This window comes from Mobula birostris, chromosome 3, assembly GCF_030028105.1.
Source record: "Mobula birostris isolate sMobBir1 chromosome 3, sMobBir1.hap1, whole genome shotgun sequence".
NCBI classification, from domain to species: domain Eukaryota; kingdom Metazoa; phylum Chordata; class Chondrichthyes; order Myliobatiformes; family Myliobatidae; genus Mobula; species Mobula birostris.
In genome coordinates this window covers 127,310,544-127,335,715 of record NC_092372.1, presented here as the reverse complement: position 1 = coordinate 127,335,715, position 25,172 = coordinate 127,310,544, and the positions used below count along the sequence as shown (strand labels likewise).

General features: G+C 45.0%; 1 protein-coding gene across 1 annotated transcript; it reads left to right on the top strand.

Moving 5' to 3' along the window:
* The first annotated feature begins 6,045 nt into the window (after positions 1–6,045).
* On the top strand, positions 6,046–24,843 carry olfml3b (olfactomedin-like 3b). The gene is made up of 3 exons (XM_072253350.1): positions 6,046–6,249; positions 11,021–11,303; positions 16,035–24,843. Exons 1-3 carry the CDS (start codon positions 6,142–6,144, stop codon positions 16,817–16,819), a joined length of 1,176 nt encoding a protein of 391 aa, XP_072109451.1. The 5' UTR covers positions 6,046–6,141; the 3' UTR covers positions 16,820–24,843.
* Positions 24,844–25,172: the final 329 nt, after the last annotated feature.

The window sequence follows — 25,172 nt, the reverse complement described above, 5'->3', positions numbered from 1 at the left end:
GACAGGGTCATCATGGAGAACTTACTGGGGGAGAAGGATAATGACCCAAAGTCCTTTGCATCCACAAGTCACAGTTCTCATGATCTTCTAACAGATCTTTGGTGCACAGGAAACCTGAACTGAGCAGAGGCCCAGCAACTTCAGCCAGGACAAAGTCCCAGGTTTAGCATCACCCACTGAAGCAGTGCTTCATGCGTCATGTCTCATTAGTCCAGACCCTGCTGCCGTTGGGGGCCTCCAGCGAGCTTTCGTCACTCTTTGCCTTCTCATCAACAGGTGATGCTGGCAGCATACTCACTTGAGCACCTGCGTCACTCAGGAGCATCACCCTGAAGGGGTCCCTGTAATGAAAAGTAGAAGACATTGGCACGTGGAGCCCACAGACCTCCAACGTCCCCATGTGCTAGCACTGATGAAGCTGCACGGGAGTCAGCACTTCTTGACGTTCTTGCCAAAGCGTGTGTGATAAAAACATGGCCCCGACATTATCTGGTTTGGATCCTCGGGTGTGAGTTTGCTGAAGGCTCTGCTGACAGGCTTACTGAGACAGGGAAAGGATGCACTACTGCCTAGCGGAGTTTAGATAATCAGCCATTTTAGCAAGCTCTCTATAGTCCTTCATGGGTGCTTAGTGAGGGCTATATTAACTTCATCAGGCATTTGTTACATGAAGAGCTCTTTAAAAATAAAACAAGGATGGTGATTGCCCAGGAGAGATAGCACATGGTCCATTAGTTCTGAATGCCTGGCATCACCCTGGCCGAGCAAGGAGAGCAACTGTTTGGCACTCTCAGACTCAGACAGTCCAAAAGTCCATAATAGGTGAATTTTCAGAGTGCATATTTATCAAGTGCAGGTGGGTCTTCTAGTAAACTCACCACTCTGGCTGCAGTGGAACTACTTAGCAATGCTAAAACGTAGTGGAATTTGGTATTGTCCATGGCAATTTCTCACAGCACGAACTGGGCTTCTGCCTGTGCAAACCACTCAGTAGAGTACTACTCCCAAAGCTCTGGCAGCTTCAAAGCGACTGCATTGGTTGGCATGTTGTTGAGTAATTCTAGATTAGTCCAACAGTGTCAGGGTCACCAATGTAGGATTTTGTGAACAGAACATGTGAGGGTTGTTGAGGCCTACTGCCTCAAGGCTAACCGATGTCAGTGGCCAGCTAGACTACTCCAGCTTGGGGACTGTGTCTGGCTGTCCACCCAAAAACTGCCCCTGTGCACCGAATCCCTCAAGTGCTCGACTTGGATCATTGGTCACAACTGATGGCACCAGTTAGCAACACTACTACAGGCAACATCCTCCAAATGGTCCACAAAATTCTATCTTTCACCTCTTGTATGTCTTCTTTTTATTCCAAATGTGGTTCTGGTACTGTTGGAGCCTGTGTTCTACAGTTTAATGGTGTGTTTTCAGGCCAGTTGGAAGATCTGGTGATTTGTTGTCTCCGAGAAGATTCAAAGAGGCGAGCGGCTTCGAGGGCAAGAAGCTTAGAGCCCATGATCGACTCCATTTCTCACTGATCTCGCCGATTAAAGCATCAAGGGCTTTTGAAGCATGCAGAAGGTGAGCGGGTGTTCAGTGCCATCTACCAGCCTCTTACTTACTGCTGCCGGAAAAGGTGTCTGCGTGGTGACGATCCCTCTCTCCCTCTCTCTCACATCTCCCAAGGGAGAGAGAGAGAGACCATCACATGCGGACAGCTCTGGGTCTGAGGCTTCTGGATTGGACTGTAGTTCCTGGTCACACCTTTTTCTGCTGCTAGTTTGGGGCTGCTGGAACACAATGAACACTGAGCTGAACTGAAAATGGACCTCTTGATTTCATTTTCTCTGATTTTGTTTGTTCCTCCTCGTTGCTATTTGTGCAATTTTTTGCAGGGGGTGGAATTGATATTTTTCTTTGTCTGGGTTTCATGGTGTTTCTTTGTTTTTGTGGCTGTCTGTGGGAAGTTGAATCTCAGGGTTGTATACTGCAAACATACTTTGATAATACAGCGAAACCCCGTTATAACGCGAACGTTTGGGTCCAAAAAGGCAGAGTCACATTAAATCAGGGTTGCTGTTACTGTAGAAATTAAAACACAAATTAATTTTATCAAAGCTTTTTAGTACACAAAACAACAAATAAAAACATTCAAGAATATTAACAATCATCATTTACAGTTTATTTCTTAAAAAATTTATCGAGTGTTCCTTTCTTGAACGTAGCATGTCGCTGGCTGTGAATGAAATCTAGAATGCTTCTGAGTTGGAGGTTTTTTATGTGGTCCAACTCCTGGGTCTCCAGCCAGTGGAGATTAGCCTCGAGATGTTCAATGGCTTCAGACACTTTTGGGGGTTGGGGTGGAGACTCTTCATTATCATCTTCTTGTGGCTCGAGAACCGGTACACTTGCTGGAGAAGGGGGAGTATGGATTGACATGGACATGGAGCTCAATGACTCATCGCGTTATATCTGAATTTGCATTAAATTGGGGCACGTAAGGTGGTGGAAGGTGGGCCAGTGTACACCATTCACCGGTTGCTGGTTACACGTCATCATGAACTGGGAGCACAGTACCTGATCAGTCGGGAAGGGTATGTCCCGGAGGAGAGGCCTTGGGTGCCATCCAGTTACATCTTGGATCCATCGCTCATCCAGGAGGTCCACTGGTCCTATCCAGATCATCCCGGACTATTGAGTGCCAGCTATAGGAGGGTTGGCATCCTGTCAGGCCTCCACAGGCAGGCACCTCCCAGACTCCACCCAGATAACAGGAGTCACCTCCCACTCATTTCTAACTCATCACCTGCAGCCTATTTAAACCCAGCTCTCATCCACAGGGCACTGTTCACCAATAGAACATGCCAACCTTAACCAGTTACTCTTATTCTTCAGTTACCTTATTGCTTGTGGTGTTTAGTATCTGTTCTCTCTCATCTTGTGGCCCCTTGTGCCTTATTATTTTGTAGTCTATTGTTTAAAGCTATCATTCATCACTGAATTGTCTCCACTGTTCTACTTTTGTGTCAAACCTCCTCTACATTTCATGACAGAAGTATTTATTTTTTCCCTGAAATCCCTGTGACTTTGACAGCCGATATTTTCCTCTCAGCTCACACATGATCTTGACCATGTGGGTGATGTGGTGGACGAGCTCATGCTGTGGATTTTCCGTCAGTGTGCGCAGGGGAGGAAGAAAGAATGGTGTACTTCCAAAAAGACCCTGACAACATTTCAGATATTGTGCTCACAGTGTAATGTAGACTCTGTGACTCCTACCAGATGGAATAGCTCCCTCATCCTGGAAGCACTCTTCTTCTAAAACTATACAGATTGAGAGGGTTTAGAATGAATTCCAGTCTCTGCAAAGAAACTGCACCAAAAATGGATTCAGAATATCAAACTGAATTGTGATCAAAATCACAGGCCAAGACAAAAGTAACTGGAACTGCAATGAAATATGACTGGAGGATTTTCAGTGCTGGCATGCCAAACTCTCCACAGACTCCTCTTGGGCAATTCCTGAAGCCTCTCACACAAACATCCTGTCAGTGATTTGATATCCAATGCTGGCAGGATCCTACCTCCCAGAGAGACAAATTGTTTACGCGATACATGTGAAGTCACAGAAAGGAGATAAACGTAGGGCATCACCTCCAGATAAATGCCAGATAAAGATTTAAATGAATATCCGCTTGCTTCATTTGGTAATCCTGGAGTAAAATAGTTGATTTAATCATTTACAAAACTAAATTAGATATATAGACTAACTTCAACTTGTGGAGCAGAGTCTGTTGGCCAAATGGCCTAATTGTCTCCCCAGTCTTGTGGCCTTAGATTGCAGATCTGTTTTTGATGGCTGTTGTCAACATTTTCTGTTTGTTTCAGAGTTTCATCAGTATAGAAATTTGCCTTTTGTATTTGTTCTCCGGATGTAGTTGCATCAAGCACTTACGAAGATACTTGGGTCATGAAATTATGTTCTACATGCTCTTTATTTGGGTGACAAAAGTACTGAATTATTTAGTGGAAAATATATATATGCTGAGTGGAGCATTATCTTCCACCAAATTCCATTGCAGAATGAACAGAACACTTCACAGCAAAGCCTACAACCTCATTTATCCATCCATTTCTATTCGGCTTTACAGTCGAGCAATGAATGCCAAGACTCAATGTTCAGCAATGCATCTCACTTCAATGCCCAGCAGAAGTCACTGAGATAGATTATTTTCCTGCTCAAAGCTGCTGTTTCTATCCCCAGCCCTACACAATGGGATCAGGCAGTCGGGCTGCAGCACATTAATTTGCTGCAGGATCCATATACTATCTCACAAAGTGCTCCTGGCCCCACAGCACCTGTTCGGCTTCTGGTAAGATGGTGGTGAACTCAATCGCAGTAGTCCCTTCTGCGAGACCCTGCTGGATATAGAGAACATTAAGTTCTGCAGATCTGTCCCACTGCTGAGCAGTTCAATGGCAGTAGAGTTGGACTTGCTGCACACCATGTGTTTGCCTACTACAGCCACCCAAGGAGGAAGGCGTCAGAGGTGGTGCATGAAGTTGGTGTGCGGAGGCAGTGCGCGTTCCAACATGTTCTGCGAATCATTGTCTTGAATGTTTTTCCTGTGATCACAAGACCCTGTTTGACATTGGTAACGTAGAATACAGCAAGTCGGGTTCACTGGTTCATTGATGAGACCAACAGCAGGGAGTTGTGTGACCTCACTTGTGGCACTGACCAGGCCCTCATGCCGCGGGGTCACCTGTTGCAGCCGCCCAGGGGAGCAGACTCCAGGGCAGTGTGATAGAGAGTAGAAGCATGTCAGGCGCATTAGAATCTGTGCTGGGTTGGGGGAGATGCCCTCCTGTCGTTGCTTCCCTCTAGTGTTCACTTGATGAAGGACAAGCTGGATTGCTTTTGTCTGCATGATGAGGAACTGCTATGTACTTGTTCTCACTGAAACATGGCTCCAAGGCAACATCTCTTGTACCATCAATCTTCAGGCCATGACATACAGGGACATGGGCTATATATTTTCTTGTAACTTATGATTTTCTACTATCATGACTATATGTGCTGTGTGCTGTGTCTGACTGTTAGTACCGTGTTTTGCACCTTGGCCCCGCTGAACCGTTGTTTCATTTGGCTGCATCTCTGCATATGGTTGAATGACAATTAAACTTGAATTTGAACTAGTGTATACCTCCTGAGCTGCATTTGTAATCAACAACCCTGCAGATCCCATGGATCCCCCAATCCTACCATGCCTAATGTAGGACGGCACTCGGGCATAATGGTTAGTGCAATGCTTTATTGTGCTCCTGTAAGATCGGGGTTCAATTCCCACCACTGTCTGTAAAGCATTTGTACATTTTCCCTGTGACCACATGGGTTTTCTCTGGGTGCTCTGGTTTCCTCCCATGTTCCAACGATGTGCAGATAGGATTGATATGTTGTGGGCATGCGATGTTGGTGCCAGAGCATGGCAGCACTTGTGGGCTTCCCAGCATAGTTCTCGCTGATTTGATTTGATGCAAGCGATATGTTTCATTGTTTGTTTTAATGCTTGCTTCAATGTACATGTAATAAATAAAAGTAATCTTTAATCTTTATCTTTAATTCTGTTTTTTCCGAGCATTTGCATCTTTCATCTGTTCCAGCTGATCTCAGTTTGGAAACACCACCTTCCCCCACCCCATAACTCACCTGTGGAATACCACGGGATGTTTTCTCGATTTAAATTGCTATATAAATGAACAGTGCATCGTTATTGTTAAAGTCATAGAAACGTGTAGAAGCAGCCAAGACTTTAAAAACATGCCTGAGTTATAACTTAGTTATAAATACCTCTGCCATTCCAGATGGCTATCCTGATGTTTAATTAAACATAATCACTTCTGGTGTTTTTATCCAATTTTCCTTAACCCTTAAAATAAACAAGGAGGAAAACATATGGAATGAATAAGAGTCCGATTGGGAATGTTGTGCAGTCCTGAGACCCACCCCCACTTGTCTGCTGGTGCATTCCAAAGCCATGAGCTGGAACTAGCTTCAGCAGAGAAGCAAAGGCACCCGATTCTCTCAGCGCTGGGACTCGGAGAACTGCGCACTCCCTTTCAAGTCACAGTCTTGGGACATCTCGGGAGATGGGGACCTTGATCAAACTCCTCGCTGTGGCATCAGCCGTTATTCTAACAGTGCGGTGTCAAACACAATTCATGGAATATATTGAGAGAAGGCTGTCTTCTTTCGAGGTGAGTCCACAAATCTTTTCTGATTTATGAACAAGGGAAACAAAAAAAACATTTCTATCGGTTTGTGGCCCACGAGTTGCTGAGTCAAGTATTTCTACTTCACATTCCCTTCTCCAGTTTCCTGTGCTTTGTGTGGAAGGAGTGTGTTCTCTTTGTTGACTGGAGCTGAAGTCTGACTGCTTATTTTTAATATTGCTCTATTTGGGTCATTTGGGGCTGTTTTACTGTGCATTTTAAGCTATCCGAGCATTCCTGCAAATGTTCCGAATGGCACAAGCACGGCAGAACTTCATACAAATCGCATGGGGCGGAGCCCCGGGGGACCATCAGCTGCTAGAGAGGTCTGTCACCACCAGATAACTGCCACCGCCTGAACAGCAACCCATCACGCACCTCCAGCATTCCCCACTGTGAGTATAGGGCTTTGGTCTTGGGCCCAGGCTGGAGACCTCTGCCCACTCCGGCCGTCGTCCCACACTCAGCCATTCCCCCACTGGGCCAGCACAGGATCGCTCACCTGCTTGTTGTGCAGCTGCTGGTCCATGGTGGGGAGGTTGTCGCTGGCTGTCACGTTAAGCACCATCACTGTCACCTGCCCGTGGTTCAGCTGTGTTGTGTTAGGCCGCTGCGAGGCGCGTTGCACTTCCACAGGCTGCTGTGAAACCAGTGGTGGTTGCTGCCCCCAGTGCGAATGCTTCCTGGAGCTGCCCAGCCAGAGAGCCACGGCTTCAGCACCGAGGTAGACTGTTGCCCCCGACACATCCACGTGGGCCCCCCAGCAGGACAGCAGGTCCAGGCCAAGGATGCAGGACTCTCAGATGTCGGCGAGGCACACCTTGTGCTCCACTGTGTTTTTCCCCAGTGTGATGTGCAGCCTCCTCTTCCCTCACATCGCCGCACAATCGCCGGAGACCGTAGCCAGTTGGACCGCCATCATTAACCACCCAGGCGGGGATGCTTGGTCCATGTTGAGGAGAACACCGGGATGGATGATAGTGATGGTTGTCCCTGTGTCCACCAAGGCACGGTATCTGATGCACCCCCCCCCCCAACAACGCAGTCCACGTATAAGCCTTGCTCTTCACCCAAATGGCCCACCCAGAGGGGTGACAATGCAGGGATTCTGCTGGAGGACACGGTAGCCGCTGCCCACTCGGCGTTTCACGACGACTGCTCTGAGCTGTGGCGTGGTGCCGGTGTGGAGCAGACCCAGGCCAATTTACCTGCCTCACCACACCATTAGCAGGGATCGTTTTGTGGCCCGCGGTGTTGGGAGGGCCTGTCTCACGAGCTCCACCTCATCAGTTTCCTCCTCCACCTCGGTGACACAAGCCTGGGCTTGCCGGGTATCGGGCGATGCCAGAACACCTTGGGGGGCGAAAATTGCTTCTGCCCTCCCTGCCTCAGCCAGCGCCTCATCCAGCAACGATGGTGTTGTCAGGCGAACATGCTGCTGAAGGCGCTTCGGCATCAGCGCCTTTACAAAGGCGGGAAGGGCATGCTCCTCCCAGGACACAGGAGGGAACTGGGGGTAGCCGCGCTGAGCACAGTGGCGAAGATCAGCTGCCAATGCCCCCAGGCTTCCTCCCATATGGCGCCACCTGCCGTACAGTTCTTCCCTCATTGCTTCCGCCAATGGCCTCTGCTTGAAACGCCGCTCCAGCGCCACTACGAGGGCCCTGTAGTCACGCTGCTCCACCGGCGTTAGGTTGTGGAGGGTCCGCAGGGCTTCTCCCTCTAGTACCACAAGGTGCACCGCCGTCTCAGTAGGGTTCCACCTGCTGTACCAGGCAGCAAGTATGACTTGCAACAGGTAAGGCTCCAGGCGGCTGGTACCGTTGTACCTGGGGAACTTCAGGGTGCGCGTTAATTGCAAAAACCCGTTGGTCTTCCTCTTGCTCTGGCGGCGCCTGTCATGGATGCGGCATCTTGGGTTCCCCGATGCGGGTCACTACAGAGGCGATTGATGTGCTCCGCTCTGCCCTCCGGGTTGGGAAGCCTGGGTACACTCGCTCCATCAGGGCTCACCGGGAAGGCACAACACTCGGTTCCCAGGTCCTCCCTCCAGGTCTCATCTTCACGAGACCTGCCTGTGGGTGCAGCTCAGTCCCTCGTCTTACTCCTCGGGTCTTAAGGCACTTTATCCGACCTCGTAGCTCTTCAATCTCGTCACTGATCTCACATCCCACTCCTGACACCAACGTGCCCAGCACTTGATCCATGATGACAGATGAGGAAGCTCTTTAACTCAACAAATATTTTAGACCAGGCACCTTGACCCGGAGAGTGAACCCCACCATCACACACCCCAGTTACAGTCAGGGTGACCCACAAATACACAAGCAAATAACTGTATAGCCCAGGCTAGCATGTAACAATAAATGAACTGGAAATTCTCAACATAACCCACAACAGCATTTTAACACAAGAACAATAAACAATACTGGTCATTAGAAATGCAGGGGCCGCTGTCAACCACGACCCCCCGCCCTCTCCCCAGAACATCACATTTATTAACTACTGCACTATCAGACCATACTTTATAGTGGAGACTCAATAATTCTTGCATGTGATTTAAAAGTGGACTCATGGAGTCATAGAACACTACAGCACAGAAACAGGCCCTTCAGCCCATCTAGTCCATGCTGAACTATTATGCTGCCTAGACCTGCACCAGGACCACCACCCTCCATACCATTCCCTTCAGTCCAAGCTTCACTTCAATGTTGGAATGACTCCCCAATTGATTTGGAACCAGGAGGCCCTTTAGCAGAACTTGATCAACATAGTTAGATAACTGCAAATAATACTGAACCAGATATCATACAAGGTTGCATTGAGCACCAAACAATCCTGGGAAACTGACTAATTTCTGGAATAAAATAGACACCATCCAGTGTGCAGTTACATTAGTGGAGCTTACATTTCACGATTTGCAGTTGAACTGAGATGAATTCTCATTGATATAAATAAATATGCAGTGTGCCAGGAGAGTTTTAAGATTTTATTGAATCATTGTTGGCATTGACTCCCTGGCATTTTTACCTTTGAACCTTTGTTTTAACTCATAAGTCAGATTGCCAGCTCTTGCTCCACGCATCGGCATCAGCTTTCTCCCCTCTTCCTTTCTAGTCCAAATGAAGAGTCACTCTACAAACTATTGGCTGCCTACTTCCCTCCATAAATGCTGCCTCACCCACTGAGTTACTCTTGCAATTCTTGTTCAAAGTTCAAAAGTTCAAGATAAATCTGTTGTCTAAGTATATATATGTCACCATATACAACCCTGAGATCCATTTATTGGTGGGCATACTCAATAAATCTACAGAATAATAACCATAACAGAATCAATGAAAGACCACAACAACTTGGGCGTTCAACCAGTGTGCAGAAGACAACAAACTGCAAATACAAACAGATAGAAATAATAGTAAATAAATGAGCAATAAAAATTGAGAACTTGAGATGAAGTGTCCATGAAAGTGAGTCCATAGATTGTGGGAACATTTCAGTGATGGGGCAAGTGAAGTTATCCCCTTTAGTTCAAGAGCCTGATGGTTGAGGAGTAATAACTGTTCCTGAGCCTGGTGGTGTGAGTCCTGAGCCTCTTGTACCTTCTTCCTGATGGCAGCAGCAAGAAGAGAGCATGTCCTGGATGGTGGGGTTCCCTGATGATGGATGCTGCTTTCTTGTGTTACGTTGTGTCCAGTACATCATTTGGTAAACACACTACTGAGTGTGATAGTGAAAGGTGTAACATTAAAACAAATTACACAGTGCAATCAAGTTTCATAATCCATCCATTACTGGCAAAAGGCCAAGGCCCCAGCACTGATCACCAACTTTCACATGGCCCTCTTTGCAAGATCCTTTCATTACCAGTCCATATCACGTTGTATGGGAACTGGGATCACTGAGGTTTCAGGACAGACCAACCATGGCAGATTCACTAGTTGCCAAACAAGAGTATAGGTCATCCAGCATAGGGAGAATATCATAGAATATCACAGGTTTTTTGCTTCACTTTGTTCAAACACATTCTATTACTTATAGAAGTATTGCAGGTAGAAATAATTTTTTACACACTGGCTCTCAAAATCTAGCTAACTTGGGTAAAGGAGTCCTTTATTTCACCATTGGCCTCTGGAAGCATAGAAGATTACAGAAGGAGGCCATTCAGCCCTTCATCATTTACTAACAATCTGAACAACCTATCCATTCTCCCCGTTCCTTGTTGAAAGCTATGTAACGTCTTTCAGTGTCTAATTGCCATCGTAAGTATTCAATGATTGAAAGTTCTTCCCATCTCCCCTCTTTCTTGGACCTACATCTCCTCATCATTGGCATTAATATGGTAGCTGGAAGGATTGTAAAGACATACAAGACATTATCCTCACCTCAATCCGACTGCAAAAGGAAATATTTATATAGTAACATCAGAATAGTAAAACTCCACTAGGCTCATCACACCAGTGAAATTCAGTGACATTAACACTAGAAGTAGCACCAATCAAGAAGTTCATGTGACATTGAGCACTGGGGAGAAAAGTGAATGTGACTTCATAGAAGTCAGAATATGAGTAACAGAAATTTGAACTAGCTCACAATAACTAGAATCTAAAGTGAGAGAATGGCTGGGTCGTTATTAGAATAATTGAATCTAGAGGTGTCAATGTCAAGGAATTAAGAACACATAAGCTGAGGCTGGAGTAGACTCAAATTCAAGTACTTGGTAGAACTCTAAGAATTAACTTCTACTGTTTTTCACCAGCAACGAATTGCTGTCTGGTATGACCAAACACAGAGATACTCCACAGAATACAGAGAATTTAAGAACCAGATTCTTTCTTTTGTTGAAAACTTGGATAAAGAGAAAGAAGAGCAAAGACACAACCTTGAAATTGCAAATTCCCGTATCGATCGCATCGAGAGGGAGTTAGACTATTTGGAGACTAGAAATCCAGCACCCACCTGTCTGGAGGTAGATGAGAAATTTACTGAACAAGTTGCTGAAAGCGCCCAGGAAAAGAAGAAACGCAAGCTTAAGATATCAGGTAAGAGGTGATCAATAAGTTATTAATTGTTGAGCGCACTATTCAAAGTAATCTGGTCCTTATTGTTCAATGTTGCTTATTGAAACTTTTCTAATCAACCACCAAATGATTTCTGGTAGTCTAATGTTTTAAGGTGGGTGGCAGGGTGGAGATAAGGATAAAGGGGAAGCCTTTTAGGTCCGAGATGAGGAAAAACTTCTTCACACAGAGAGTGGTGAATCTGTGGAATTCTCTGCCACAGGAAACAGTTGAGGCCAGTTCATTGGCTATATTTAAGAGGGAGTTAGATATGGCCCTTGTGGCTAAAGGGATCGGGGGGTATGGAGGGAAGGCTGGTACAGGGTTCTGAGTTGGATGATCAGCCATGATCATACTGAATGGCGGTGCAGGCTCAAAGGGCCGAATGGCCTACTCCTGCACCTATTTTCTATGTTTCTATGTCTCTAACAAAGGAAGTGCAAGGTGCTCCTTCCCTCTGCTAGCCTACAGATCAGCCTTGGGCAAGATGCAACACCTGCTTCACCCCCAGATCAAGGTCACATGAAGCCATGGGAGCAGGTGGTGGATGGTCATATGAGCAGCTGGTGCATATCACAAGTCCTGGTTATGCGACCACTGATGCCAGGCAAACAATCTCTGAAGAATATTGATAATGGTAAAGACGCTGCCCAGAAGAAGACAATGGCAAACCACTTCTGCAGAAAATTTGCCAAGATCAGTCATGGTCGTGAGACCATGATAGCCACATCATACGACACGGCACATCATAATGGTGATGAACGCTTTAAGAGAAACATAGCTTGGATATATATGCCTTAAAATATTTTATACCCAAGAAGTACAAGATATATTGTAATATTAGATGCATGATGTAGAACTGAGCCAGGTTAATTTCACCCCACACTAAGTCATTCTAAGCTCTGTTACGTCAAACCCCGTAATATCAGATGTGCCAACAGCAATCTCTGGTCCTCCAGAAAAGGAAGGAAAATATAAGCCAGTTTCTCTTTTTTATTCAATCTAATTAACTTCCTGAATTTATGTGATAGCCTGTGGAGTGCACATAGGTTGATGTATGAGCATGTATGTGATGCTTGTAATGCAGGAAGCATTGTTTTGACAAGAGTCCTGTGTACATCCCTCCCAGGGATGAGATTTCTGGAGCTTCTGCTGTTGTATTGTGGAGCTATGCAAAAATCTGGTGTCTTAGAAATCCCCTTGTCTTGTGCAATACTAGTGAATTTTATCTAGAACTTGTTCATTTGTAAAAATTTGACCATCCATGTATGTGAAATACATAGATCCAGATGCTGTTGAACAGGTCTAGTGATGTCAAATCAAACAAATGATATAACCAACACCACTTAGTTCCACACATGTGGTCACCATCAGTATGTGCTGTGTCATATGACATCATCATTGTGTGCCATGTCATATGACGTGGGTCATCATGGACTTTCCATGACCATGACTGCTCTTGGCAGATTTTCTACAGAAGTGGTTCTTCTGGGCAGTGTCTTTACAAGACAAGCAACCCCAACCATTATCAATACTCTTCAGAGATTGTCTACCTGGTGTCAGTGGTCGCATAACCAGGACTTGTGATATGCACCAGCTGCTCATTGACCATCCACCAATTGCTTCCATGGCTCCACGTGACCCTGATCGGTGGGGCGGGGGGTGTTAAGCAGGTGCTACATCTTCCCAAGGGTGACCTGCAGGCTAGCGGAGGGAAGGAGAGCCTTACATCTCCTGTGGTAGAGACATACCTCCACCCCGCCACCCTACAACAAGACTTAAGGGAATGAAAATGAGATAACATTCTTTGCTGAAGTTATAGCAGGACCAAAAGAAGCTGCAGATGTTTGTAAATTTAGTCGGCTCTATCTTGGGTACTAGCCTACAAAGTACCCAGGGTATCTTCAAGGAATGGTGTCTCAGAAAGGCAGCCGCTATTATTAAGGACCTCCACACCCAGGGCATGTCCTTTCCTCACTGTTACCATCAGGCAGGAGGTACAGAAGCCTGAAGGCACACAATCAGTGATTCAAGAACAGCTTCTTCTCCTCTGCCATCCGATTCCTAAATGGATGTTGAATCCTTGGACACTACCTAATTTTTTAATATATATTGCTCAATTTTTAATCTATCCAATATAGGTATACTGCAATTGATTTACTTATTTACTTATTTTTCTTCTGCTGCTAAGTTAACAATTTTCATGACATGTGCCAGTGATAATAAACCTGATTCTGATTCTGTTTCTGATTTCATAGAGAGCGATAGCGTCACAGAATGAGGCAGCATTGAGACAGACTGAGTACTTGATGACTATCTATAGGAACACAGAACGATGCAAGGCCAGGCCTTTCAGCCCATCTAGTCCATGCTGAACCATTCATTGTATATGGCACTTAGATTAATCTCACACTCACATCCTCACCACCAGATTCTACTAATACACTGGGGGCAGTTTGCAGGTAGTCAGTTAGTCAACCCAACCTGCCAGCCTTAGGAATGTGTTACAAAACAAGGCCACGAGGCTGAAACCTATACAGTCACAAGAAAAATGCCCAAAGTGCACACAGATAGCATCCGAGGTGAGAAATGAGTCCCAATCTCCTTTGTTGCAAGGCAGCAGCTCTACTGTTGGTGCCACCCTTTTCACATGGCATTGGGTCATAAAGTACAGCAACGAAACAGGCCCTTCTGCCCATCTAGTCATTACTGAACCAGTTAACTGCCTGGTCCCATCAGCCTGCACTGGGACCATATCCCTCCTTACCCCTACCATCCCTGTACCTATTCAAACTTCTCCTAAATGTTGAAATCGAGCTTGCCAGCACCACCTGTGCTGACAGCTCGTTCCACACTCTTTGAGGGTAAAATGAAGTCAAGTATTTTTCCTGCACATTCCAAGGTAAAGGAAACAAAGTTTTTTTTAAGAAAGGCTTTAAGAATAAGATGGGATATTGCATGACATTGTTTGTGGGTAAGCTATTGGAAGGTTTCAAAGATACATTTAATGTCAGAGAAATGTATACAGTATATAGCCTGAAATTCTTTTTCTTCTCAACCAACCACAAAAAAAGAGGAGTGTCCCAAAGAATGAATGACAGTTAAATGTTAGAACGCCAAAGTCTCCCCCCCGCTCCCCTCCCTCCCACGTGTAAGCAGCGGCAAAACAATGGTCCCCCCTCCCCCACCAGCAAAAAAATCATCGGTGCCCCCCCCATCAAGCACTCAAGTGTGCAACAAAATATCAATAAAGACACAGACTTGCAGTACCCCAAAGACTACTCATTCACCCGGTATTCAACTTACCACAGGCTCTCCCTCTCTCCCTAATAAGGGAAAAAGAGGTGTCCCAGTATTGCAGCGAGAGGGGAGACATAACAAGTAACTCACTGATTTACAATGTTAAAAGTCTTTTGCATCGCTTTTTCTGAGCTCTGTGCCCAAAGAACTCGGGTCTCTGGGCACACAGCCAGCAGCCAGCTCGCTGCTTTCGATCTTCCGTGTACTCCCACGACACACCAGGCGGCAACACCAACCTCGAGTCTGCCCACCTCCAGAGCCACGAAATCCCGAAGCTCCAAAAGTGCACAAGTCTTCTAGGCCACGTCCTTGGTATATCGAATAGCAGCCAGTTGTGAGACCCCGAGAGCAGATCCCATTCCAGCAAAGAACCGTAATCGTAAATAGAACATAGAAAAATGGGACGTAAGGTAGTGCAAAAAAACCGAGAGGCAGGTCCGGATATTTGGAGGGTACGGCCCAGATCCGGGTCAGGATCCGTTCAGCAGTCTTATCACAGTTGGAAAGAAGCTGTTCCCCAATCTGGCCATACGCGTCTTCAAGCTCCTGAACCTTCTCCCGGAGGGAAGAGGGACTAAAAGTGTGTTGGCTGGGTGGGTCGTGCCTTTGATTATCCTGGCAGCACTGCTCCGACAGCGTGTGGTGTAAAGTGAGTCCACGGATGGAAGATTGGCTTGTGTGATGTGCTGCACCGTGTTCATGATCTTCTGCAGCTTCTTTCGGTCTTGGACAGGACAACTTCCATACCAGGTTGTGATGCACCCTAGAAGAATGCTTTCTACGGTGCATCTATAAAAATTAGTGAGAGTTTTAGGAGACAGGCCAAATTTCTTTAGTTTTCTCAGGAAGTAAAGGTGCTGGTGGGCCTTCTTGGCAGTGGACTCTGCTTGGTTAGACCAAGTCAGGTCATTTGTGATATTGACCCTGAGGAACTTAAAGCTTTTGACCTGTTCCAGGTCAAATAGAAGGAAATCCCTTTAGAACAGAGATGAAGAAGGATTTCTTTAGCCATAGGATGGTGAATCTGTGTAATTCATTGGTACAGGCTGCAATGGAGGCCAAGTCGTTGGGTATATTTAAAGTGGAGGTTGATAGGTACTTAATTAGTAAGGGCATCAATGGTTAAAAGGAGAAGGCAAGAGGAGATGAGCCTAATAGCCCAGTTCTGCTCCTGCGTCTCATGGTGGACACCAGCTTCTTGAAGATGCCCACCGTGGTGGGGAGGTATATATCTCTGTTGGAACTGGCTAAATCTATAAGCCTTTGCAATCCTGTGCATGGGATGTTCCATACCAGGATGAGATGCAGCCAGTCAGAATGCTCTCCAACAAAGGAATGTTTTCTGCTTCCCATTTCAACTTGTGGCCCTCTTTTCTTTTCAGCCCTTTGATGTTTCACTGTGTTCCTTTCCAGGCTGTGAAGAAATGGTCTTCAACATCAAAGCAATGAAAATAGTCAAAAGATTGGAGACGGCTTCTGGCCTGTGGATCAAGGACCTGATGTCAGGCACTGAGAAGGTGTATGTCTTTGATGGCGTAAGTAATGACACAATCTATGAATTCACAAGACTGAAGGACTTCACTGACTTTACTGGCTTGATTAAGGCAAAGAAAATTAAACTGCCTTACCCATGGGCTGGCACAGGTCACATAGTGTACAAAGGCTTCTTATATTATATCAAAAGTGAGCCTCTGTTTCAAGTCATCAAATTTGATCTGAAGAACCAGACGGTGTCAGACAGCGCCATGTTCCCAGCTGAGCAACAGATCCCGGTGTATGGCCTCTCACCGTTCAACTACATCGATCTAGCCGTGGACGAGAATGGCTTGTGGGCCATATACGCCACCAGAGACAATGAGAAGAACATCTGCCTGGCCAGGTTGGACCACAAGACACTGGACATTGAGCAGATGTGGGACACTCCATGTCCCATTGAAAATGCGGAGAGTGCCTTTGTCATCTGTGGGACGCTTTACGTGGTGTACAACAGCAAGCTCCGTAGTCGCTCACGTATCCAGTGTGTGTATGATGTCACCGACATGGTAAATACTGACCTGGCACCATTGTTATATTTCCCCAAGCGGTATGGAGCTCACTCCAGCATTAAGTACAACCCAAGGGAGAAGCAGCTGTATGCTTGGGATGATGGATACCAAATCATATACAGGCTGACATTGAAACCAAAATCAGAACTGTAAAACTTTGCTCCTATATACAAATTATTGACAGGAGGACTGGGCAATGAGACTCTCCCCAAAGGCAGTAGTGAACCAGAATAAGGAGGAGAAAATAACTTTATTCTCAGATGGTTGATTAGCTAAAGTCAGCCATATCTTTAATGAAAAAAATACATGATTAATAATGTTCATATCAGTGGTAATGCATTACATGTAATGGCACAGTGATGCAAACTGCAGTAGTCATTTGAAAGAGGCACGGAGAGACAGGGCAGTATATGCTGTATGACAGTGGAATAGGAATGCAACAAGCACTTTTGCACAAAACCAGGCACTGCAGTTAAAATCACAAGCACTGCAACTTTGTGTGAATATGAATCGGTTCTCCCAAAAAAACAGCATTTATACAGTGTTGTTTATGACATTCCACAATTATTCACAACTTATTGAGTAATTTGGCAGCAGTTAATGTTGTCGTAGAGTCATACAGCATGAGAGCAGGCTCTTCAGCCCATCTAATGTAGGAAAGCCCACAGCCTACTTCATGCAACAGCAGCTGTAAATAAAAATTCAAATGGAATATATATATCTTGGGATAGATGGCATGGCTTTGCGAGGAGCAGGTCATGGCTCACAAGCCTGAGTGAATTCTGAGGATGTGACAAAGCACATTGATGAAGGTAGAACTGTTATTTCCATAGGAAGCAGAGGTTGATTGTACATGAGGAATCTTCTGCCTGGGTCTCGGTGACCAGTGGTGTTCTCTGGGGATCTGTACAGGGACCGCCGACCCCTGTTCTTTGTGATTTTAATTCATGACTTCATGTGGAAATAGAAGGGTGGGTTTATAAGTTTGCAGATGACTTGGTGGTTAGTGGAGTTGGGAACAGTGTAGAAGATTGTTGCAGGATATTGACAAGATGCAGAGCTGGGTTGAGAAGTGACGGATGGAGTTCAACCCTGAAACGTGGGAAGTGATTCACTTTGAAAGGTCGAGTTTGAAGGCAGAACATACGGTTAATGATAGGATTCTTTGCAACATGGAGTAACAGAGAGATCTTGGAGTCCACGCCAAAGTTGCCTTTCAAGTGGATATAGTTATTAAGAAGGCCAATGGAATATTGACCTTCATTGGTCAGGACTTTGAGTTCGAGAACTGCAAGGTAATGTTGCAGCTCCTTAAAACTCTGGTTAGACCACACTTAGAATATTGTGTTCAGTTCTGGTCACCTCATTATAAGAAGGATGTGGAAGCTTATAGAGGGTTCAGAGGAGGTTTACCAGGATGCTACCTGGATTAGAGAGCATGTCTTATGAGGAAAGATTGAGTGAGCTAGGGCTTTTCTCTTTGAAACAAGACTTGATAGAAATGTACACAATGATCAGAGGTATAGATCAAATGCAGAGTCACACAGAACTACAGCTCATCAAAAGGTTTTTGACTCATCTAGTCTCTGAGCCACAACTCTTATTGTGCTTAGTCCCATTGACCTGAACCTGGAGCTTAGCCCTCCCATCCTTGTACTTACCCAAACCTCTCATCCACCACTTCTGCTAAAGGCTTGTTCCTCACTCACACCACCCTCTGAGTGAAGACGTTCCTCCTCAGGTCCCCTTTAAATATGTCACCTTTCACTCTTAACCTATGACCTCTAGTTCTGGTCTCACACAACATCAGTGGAAAAAGCCTACTTGCATTTATCCTAACTATACACTTCATAACTTTGTATACCGCTATCAAGTTTCCCCCTCATTCTCCTGTGCTCCAAGAAATAAAGTCCTAGCCTATTCAACCTTTCCTCGCAACTCAGGTCCTTAAATCCTGCAAGCTCCTTGTAAATTTTCCTTGAACTTTTTCAAGCTTATTGATAACTTTCCTGTAGATACAGCAGGTCACCACAACTGCACACACTACTCCAAATTAGGCTTCACCCACATCTCATACAACTTCAACATAACATCTCAACTTCTATACTCAATACATTGATTAATGAAGGCCAATATGCCGAAAACTTTTTTTTAAGACCCTATCTACCTGTGATGCCAATTCCAAGGGTTTCTAGTTCTGTATTCCCAGATCCCTCTGTTCTACCACACTCCACTGAGATAGCTGGAAACTTTTTCCCGGGCAAAAATAACTAATACAAGGGGGCATAATTTTAAGGTGATTGGATGAAAGTATAAGGCAGATGTCAGAAGTAACTTTTTTGACAGAAAGTGGTGGGTGCCAGGGATGGTGGAAGAGGCATGTACTTTAGGGACTTTAAGAAACTCTCAGATAGGCACGTGGATGATAGAACTATGGAGAGCTATATAGGAGGGAAGGGTTAGATTGACCTTAAAGTAGGTTAAAAGGCTGGCACAATACTGTGGGCTGAAGGGATTTTATTGTGTTATGGTTGTCAATGTTCTACAGTATATGAACTTTGAATATGAAGCTGTGGTGAGAAAAACAGGAAGAACTCCCCAACAAAAAAGGTGGATGGGTATCTCAGCAAAGGCTGATGCCCGCGGTGCTATGTCCCACATTATGAACTGAAAATCAGAGCAGGTTATTTGCTTAAGTTTCTGAAGAATGAGTTTGACCCACCAACCACTAACTCAGAGATGGGAGTGATATCACTGAGACACAGCAACACTAACACTGAGGTTAGTTGCAACCTCATCAGCAGGAATTCCAAAAAGAAGAAGTATGATAATAAAATATCTCAGTGTAACCATTCCAATGAATGTGGCACTGAATTCCTACTGCCTTGCATCATAAGCCTTACATTAATTTGAATCTATACTTCTGAATGTTTAGTATCAGGTGATCTCATGGTTCAGCTGATGTCCAGAAGCTCTTCATCCATCCCAAAGTTTGTCATTGAACAAAACACCTCTATTGAAAGCATTATTTTATTCAGAGAAGTAGTGCTGAAAAGGATCTTCCCACCTTTGAGCCACGCTGTCAGCAACCCACCGATTCCGCCCCAGCCAAGTCACGGGACAACTGACAATGACCGATGAACCTACTAACCGGTACATCTTTGGACTGTGAGAGGATACTGGAGCACCCAGAGGAAACTCATGCATTCACAGGGAGAACATACAAACTTCTTAGAGATGACATTGGAAGTGAACTCCAAACTCTAACTGCAATAATGTCACGTTAACCGCTACACTACTGTGGCGCCATTTTTCCCAAAGATTCATTCCAAACATTAGAACATAGCACAGCAAAGCATATTACAGGCCCTTCAGTCCATAATGGTATGCTGACATTTCAGCCTACTCCAAGATCCAACTAATCTTTTCATCCCAAGGAGGCCATATCTCTCTATTTTTCATCCATATGCCTATCTAAGAGTCTCTTAAATGCCCCTATTGTATCAGCCCCTACCACCACCCCGACAGAGCACCGCAGACACCATGCACTCTCTGTATTAAAACCCTACCTCTGCCATCCCCCCCAAAACTTCCCTCCACTCACTGCTAAAAACTAGACTTCCATTCCATGACCAGACCTGTATCTTAGACAATGCCATGTCCAAATGCTTCGTGGTGTGGACCAGGCACTTTCATGTATTAGAAGACTGTTCTAGATGCTGTTACCAGATGCCCCCCACAATCCACAACCTGTTACAAACTACACTTCTACTTTCAATCCTATCGTGGACATTACGTCAGACACCTTTAACGACTGGTTGTCTAGCACTAACACTGTCATTGTTAGAACCTTTATTACAGACAGTGTGAAGGACCATACCTCTCCACCCCAGATACTGTCACTGACTGGGTCTTAACTTCCGACACTTTTATGAGCCAGGCCTTTTATAGCAGGCATTGGGATAAACAAGACCTCCGTCAATACCTACAGAGTAAACCTGTGATAACAAAGATATTCATCCCATAAACACCCAGCTCTGATACCAGGTTATTATTTCATTAATGCTGTTAGTAACAGTAGGGAACATGGATTTCTGCTTGTCACGTCCCACGTCGGAATGCAAATCAACATTTTCATTACCATAGATGGAAAAGGAATCATTCTGTCTGTGGCTCAGTATGGAATTCAGTATTAATATTTGAAGGAACATAACTGGTGTCAGCCTCTACCACCAGCCCTGACAGAACATCGCAGGCACCCCTGCTGCTCTCTGTATTAAAAGCCCAACCTCTGACATTGCCCCTGATTGATATTTCAAGGGGCATACCCTCACACTGAACTTAATATCCTGCCACTGGGCTAGCTGACACAGTTCATCTTTACCACCCTTTCACTGAACTCAACCATTAAAGTCCTAGCACTGAACCAGTTTCTTAATACCATGACAGTGAATTTATCTTTAATAGCCAGTCTTTGGATCCACCCTTGGCTTTGAAAAGTCCTGTTACTCTCCTATTACTAAGCATGTTCCTTGATACTCTGCCCCGGGCTTATCAATAGCATTTTGGCATGAACTTGCCAACTGACATGAGAACACAAAATGAATTTGCCCCCTGCAGCCCAGCCCCAGCACGAACTTAGTGAATCATCAGCTCCTGTCACCACATCGCGGCAATGTCAACTAAGTTACAACGTATATCTTGATTGTACTCTCCATTAATTGTATTACCTTTTTATGTAATCATTTTATAGTTATAGCGATCTGTACTAATTATAATCAGTAACCGAGAGACTGGTTGATATAAGCAATTAAAATGCTTTGCATTCCATACCATTTAAGACTGAGAATGGAAGTCTTTCTGTTAGCTGTTCTGGTGTCATAGGAAGTACTAAGTCTATAGCTTCCAGGAATAATATTTATTTTTTGAGATACAGTGTGGAGTATCCAGCAATCGAGCCATCCAGCAATCCCCCAATTTAACCCTAGCCTAATCCCAGGACAAGTTACAGTGACCAATTAACCTACTAACCGGTATGTCTTTGGACTGTTGGGAGGAAAGTGAAGCACCCGGAGGAAACCCAAATGGTCATGAGGAGAACTTGCAAACTCCTTACAGCCAGCGGCAGGAATTGAACCCAGGCCACCTGTACCGCGAAGCGTTGTGCTAACCACTACACTACCATGCCACATAGTGGTTTGCACAATGCAATATGGAACAAATAGATCCATTCAGCCCATCATGCCTGACCTAACTGGCTTTGAAGAGCAGCCTAATCAGTCCTAATTCACCACTCCTATCGATACTCTTTCTTTTCCAAGTATATATATTCTGAAAGGTTATAGACACTGACTCTCACACATCTTCAGGCACTACATTTCATTCGTGATCTTTGTCCTGTGAGGATCAGCTTCATCTTCTCTAATTTGACCATACCATTGATAATCCCCATCGCTGAAGATCCCACATAAAATGAGTCTGGCCACTATCAACCCTAGATTGCATTCAGCATTTAGATAAGTACTCCAGATCATTTGGTGAGAATTTGTGAATGCTGGATAAAGTCTGTCTTGATAGGGGTGAAAGGGGAATTTATCTTAAATTGACAAATTTACATGAACATTTTGTCTAGATGGTCTTTGATTTCCAGATCCCGTCAATTAATATCACAGTTTACCACCTGAGGACCCTATAGGTGTTGGATAGTTCTGAAACAGAACCAGCCCAACTTCACCTAATGGTATCTAATTTATCCTCTACTCCCCTTAGTGACTATTGCTATTCCTGGAATTGCTGGATTCCTGTACAATTAAGCACTAATTAAGACTTTGTGTTTTGCATAAATAATGGAAGAAATAAGGGCAGAAGCAACATTATAATTTTAATTCCAATTCCCATTCCCATTCCGACATGTCGGTCCATGGCCTCCTTTTGCATTGTAAGTGGAGGTCATGGAAGCCATTTAATTGCAAGTATTGGACAAATAAACTTTTCACGGGCTTCCAGCCAGGTACAGGTATCGATTATAACTGACATTGCGATGACAGACTCTGCCATCTTCATCAGGGATGATGTCTGGCATGTCTAGTCCGGTGGTATATATACCCACGTCATCCGTCCATCCTGATTGGTTAGTCCTCATCCAATCAGGTTTCCGCTCTCCTACCTTGTTTACAATCAAATCCCAGTTCTTACTTAGAGCGAGACCTTGGTTTTTGTTAAAATTCTTTCCTTCTACTTTTATTTCAATGGCTTCCTTCACCAGGAGATCCCAAAAGCCATTGGCACAGAACAGTAGTTTTGTGCCATTGAAGTCAATGCTATGGCCATTGCAAATGCCATGTTCTGCTACCGCCGATTTCTCTGAGTAACCCAAACAGACTTGTCTCCTGTGCTCCTTGATGCGGGTTTCCATTATGTGTCCCACCTGGCTGATATACGCCACTCCGTGTTCACAGGGAATCCTGTAAACCCCAGCCATCCTGAGCCCCTGGTCAGCTTTGACCCACATAAGCTGTGATTTGGGTTTCCTTACAGGCTTGCAGATGGTCTTAATTCGGTATTTCTTCAGAATCCTGATGATCTTTCCAGAAACCGTGGAAATATAGGGAAGACAGATGATAGTGACAGGTACCTCCTTGTAGTTAGTTTTCCTGGTTTTTTTCATTGGCCCTTTTAAGGGCCAATTGATTTCCTTCATCTTGTAGCCATTCTGTAGGAAAGCCATACATAATGGTCTTATTTCCTGATGGAGACTCTCCGGGTCCAAAATAGTTTTTGCACGGTTAATCAAAGTAGAAAGAACCACTGTACATTGGGAGGTATGATGATCAGTCTCTGATAGGTGCCATCATCAATTTACAATGGAGATGGAGAAGAATGATTGCCTCCCGTTCCTGGACATCCTAATACGATGGAAAGCGGACGGTAGCCTCGGACATGGCGTCTGTTGGAAGCCCACGCACAGGCACCAGAAGGCTGACTGTTGTTGATCAGCTGAATGCTGAGTGTTGTCTAGGTTTTGCTACATGTGGGTATGGATTGTATATGGGTTGTAGGATGGGCTGGAACTAATCTTCTCCACAGCAACACTTAGCTTTTGTGGGCCGGTGGTTCCCGTCATTTCCAAGCACAGCAGTCCTGTGAGACTCAGCAGACCATGAGTGCTGACTGAACCACAGGCAGCGTATCCTGACACCCTCCTTTTGACCACCCCAAGAGTGTTTACTTGAAAACACATTAAAGTTCAAGAAAATAATTGCATTAATAATAGTTGAGTGACAAAATTACCTCAGTTCATTGCTAACTTCAAAGAGCACAGCAGAAAGAGCTGGAGATCAGTGCCAAACAACCTATTTTGTAGAAACTCACCAAGGCTTCAATGACAGCAAAGACAACCTCTAGCATCTAGAAGAGCATCTTATACACCAGTTTTCTCTTCAGCTCATAGCATCCTAATATTGTATACTGCTGTACTTCAGTGTCACTGGGTCTGAACCCTGAAGCTCCCATCCCAGCAGCAATATTGAGGTGCCACTAGGCCTCAAGCCACAGCATCCTGTTTACAGCCACCAGGAGAGAGCCGGTGCACTCCACCAGGGGCAATGTGGAGCAATGTCCAGGCTGGAGATGGTGCTGCCCCCCAGTGTTTGCTTGGCAGAAGACAAGCTCTGTTGTGGTCAACCATAGATTTCTCCAGCGTTCATGCCTTGGGTCTGGACTTTTGTTTTGTGAGGCTGTATCTTACTGATATCTTTATGTGCTTTCAATGTCTGCTTTGTGCCATGGGACTGTTAGCCCCGGAGTAATTCTGTCTCATTAGACTGTGTTCATGGATATTCATGTATGGTTGAATGATAATTAAACTTGAATTAAATTGAATATTGCAGAGCCTTCATTAGAAGGACTATAATCCTAGAAGTGTTGACCCATGCCATCACCATACTTACAGGCCCAACTAGAACGGAATATTTGAAAGGTTTACTACTCCTTTCACTACAGGATAGTCAGCACCACCATCATCTAATTAAGGGGTTAGACCATAAGACAAAGGAACGGAAGTCAGCCATTTGGCCCATCGAGTCTGCTCTGCCATTTTATCATGTGCTGATCCATTCTCCCATTTAGTCCCACTCCCCCGCCTTCTCACCATAACCTTTGATGCCCTGGCTACTAAGATACCTATCAATCTCTGCCTTAAATACACCCAATGACTTGGCCTCCACTGCTGCGCGCGGCAACAAATTCCACAGATTCACCACCCTCTGATTAAAAAAATTTCTTTGCATTTCTGTTCTGAATGGGCGCCCTTCAATCCCTAAGTCATGCCCTCTCATACTAGACTCCCCCATCATGGGAAACAACTTTGCCACATCCACTCTGTCCATGCCTTTCAACATTCGAAATGTTTCTATGAGGTCTCCCCTCATTCTTCTAAACTCCAAGGAATACAGTCCAAGAGCAGACAAACGTTCCTCATATGTTAACCCTCTCATTCCCGGAATCA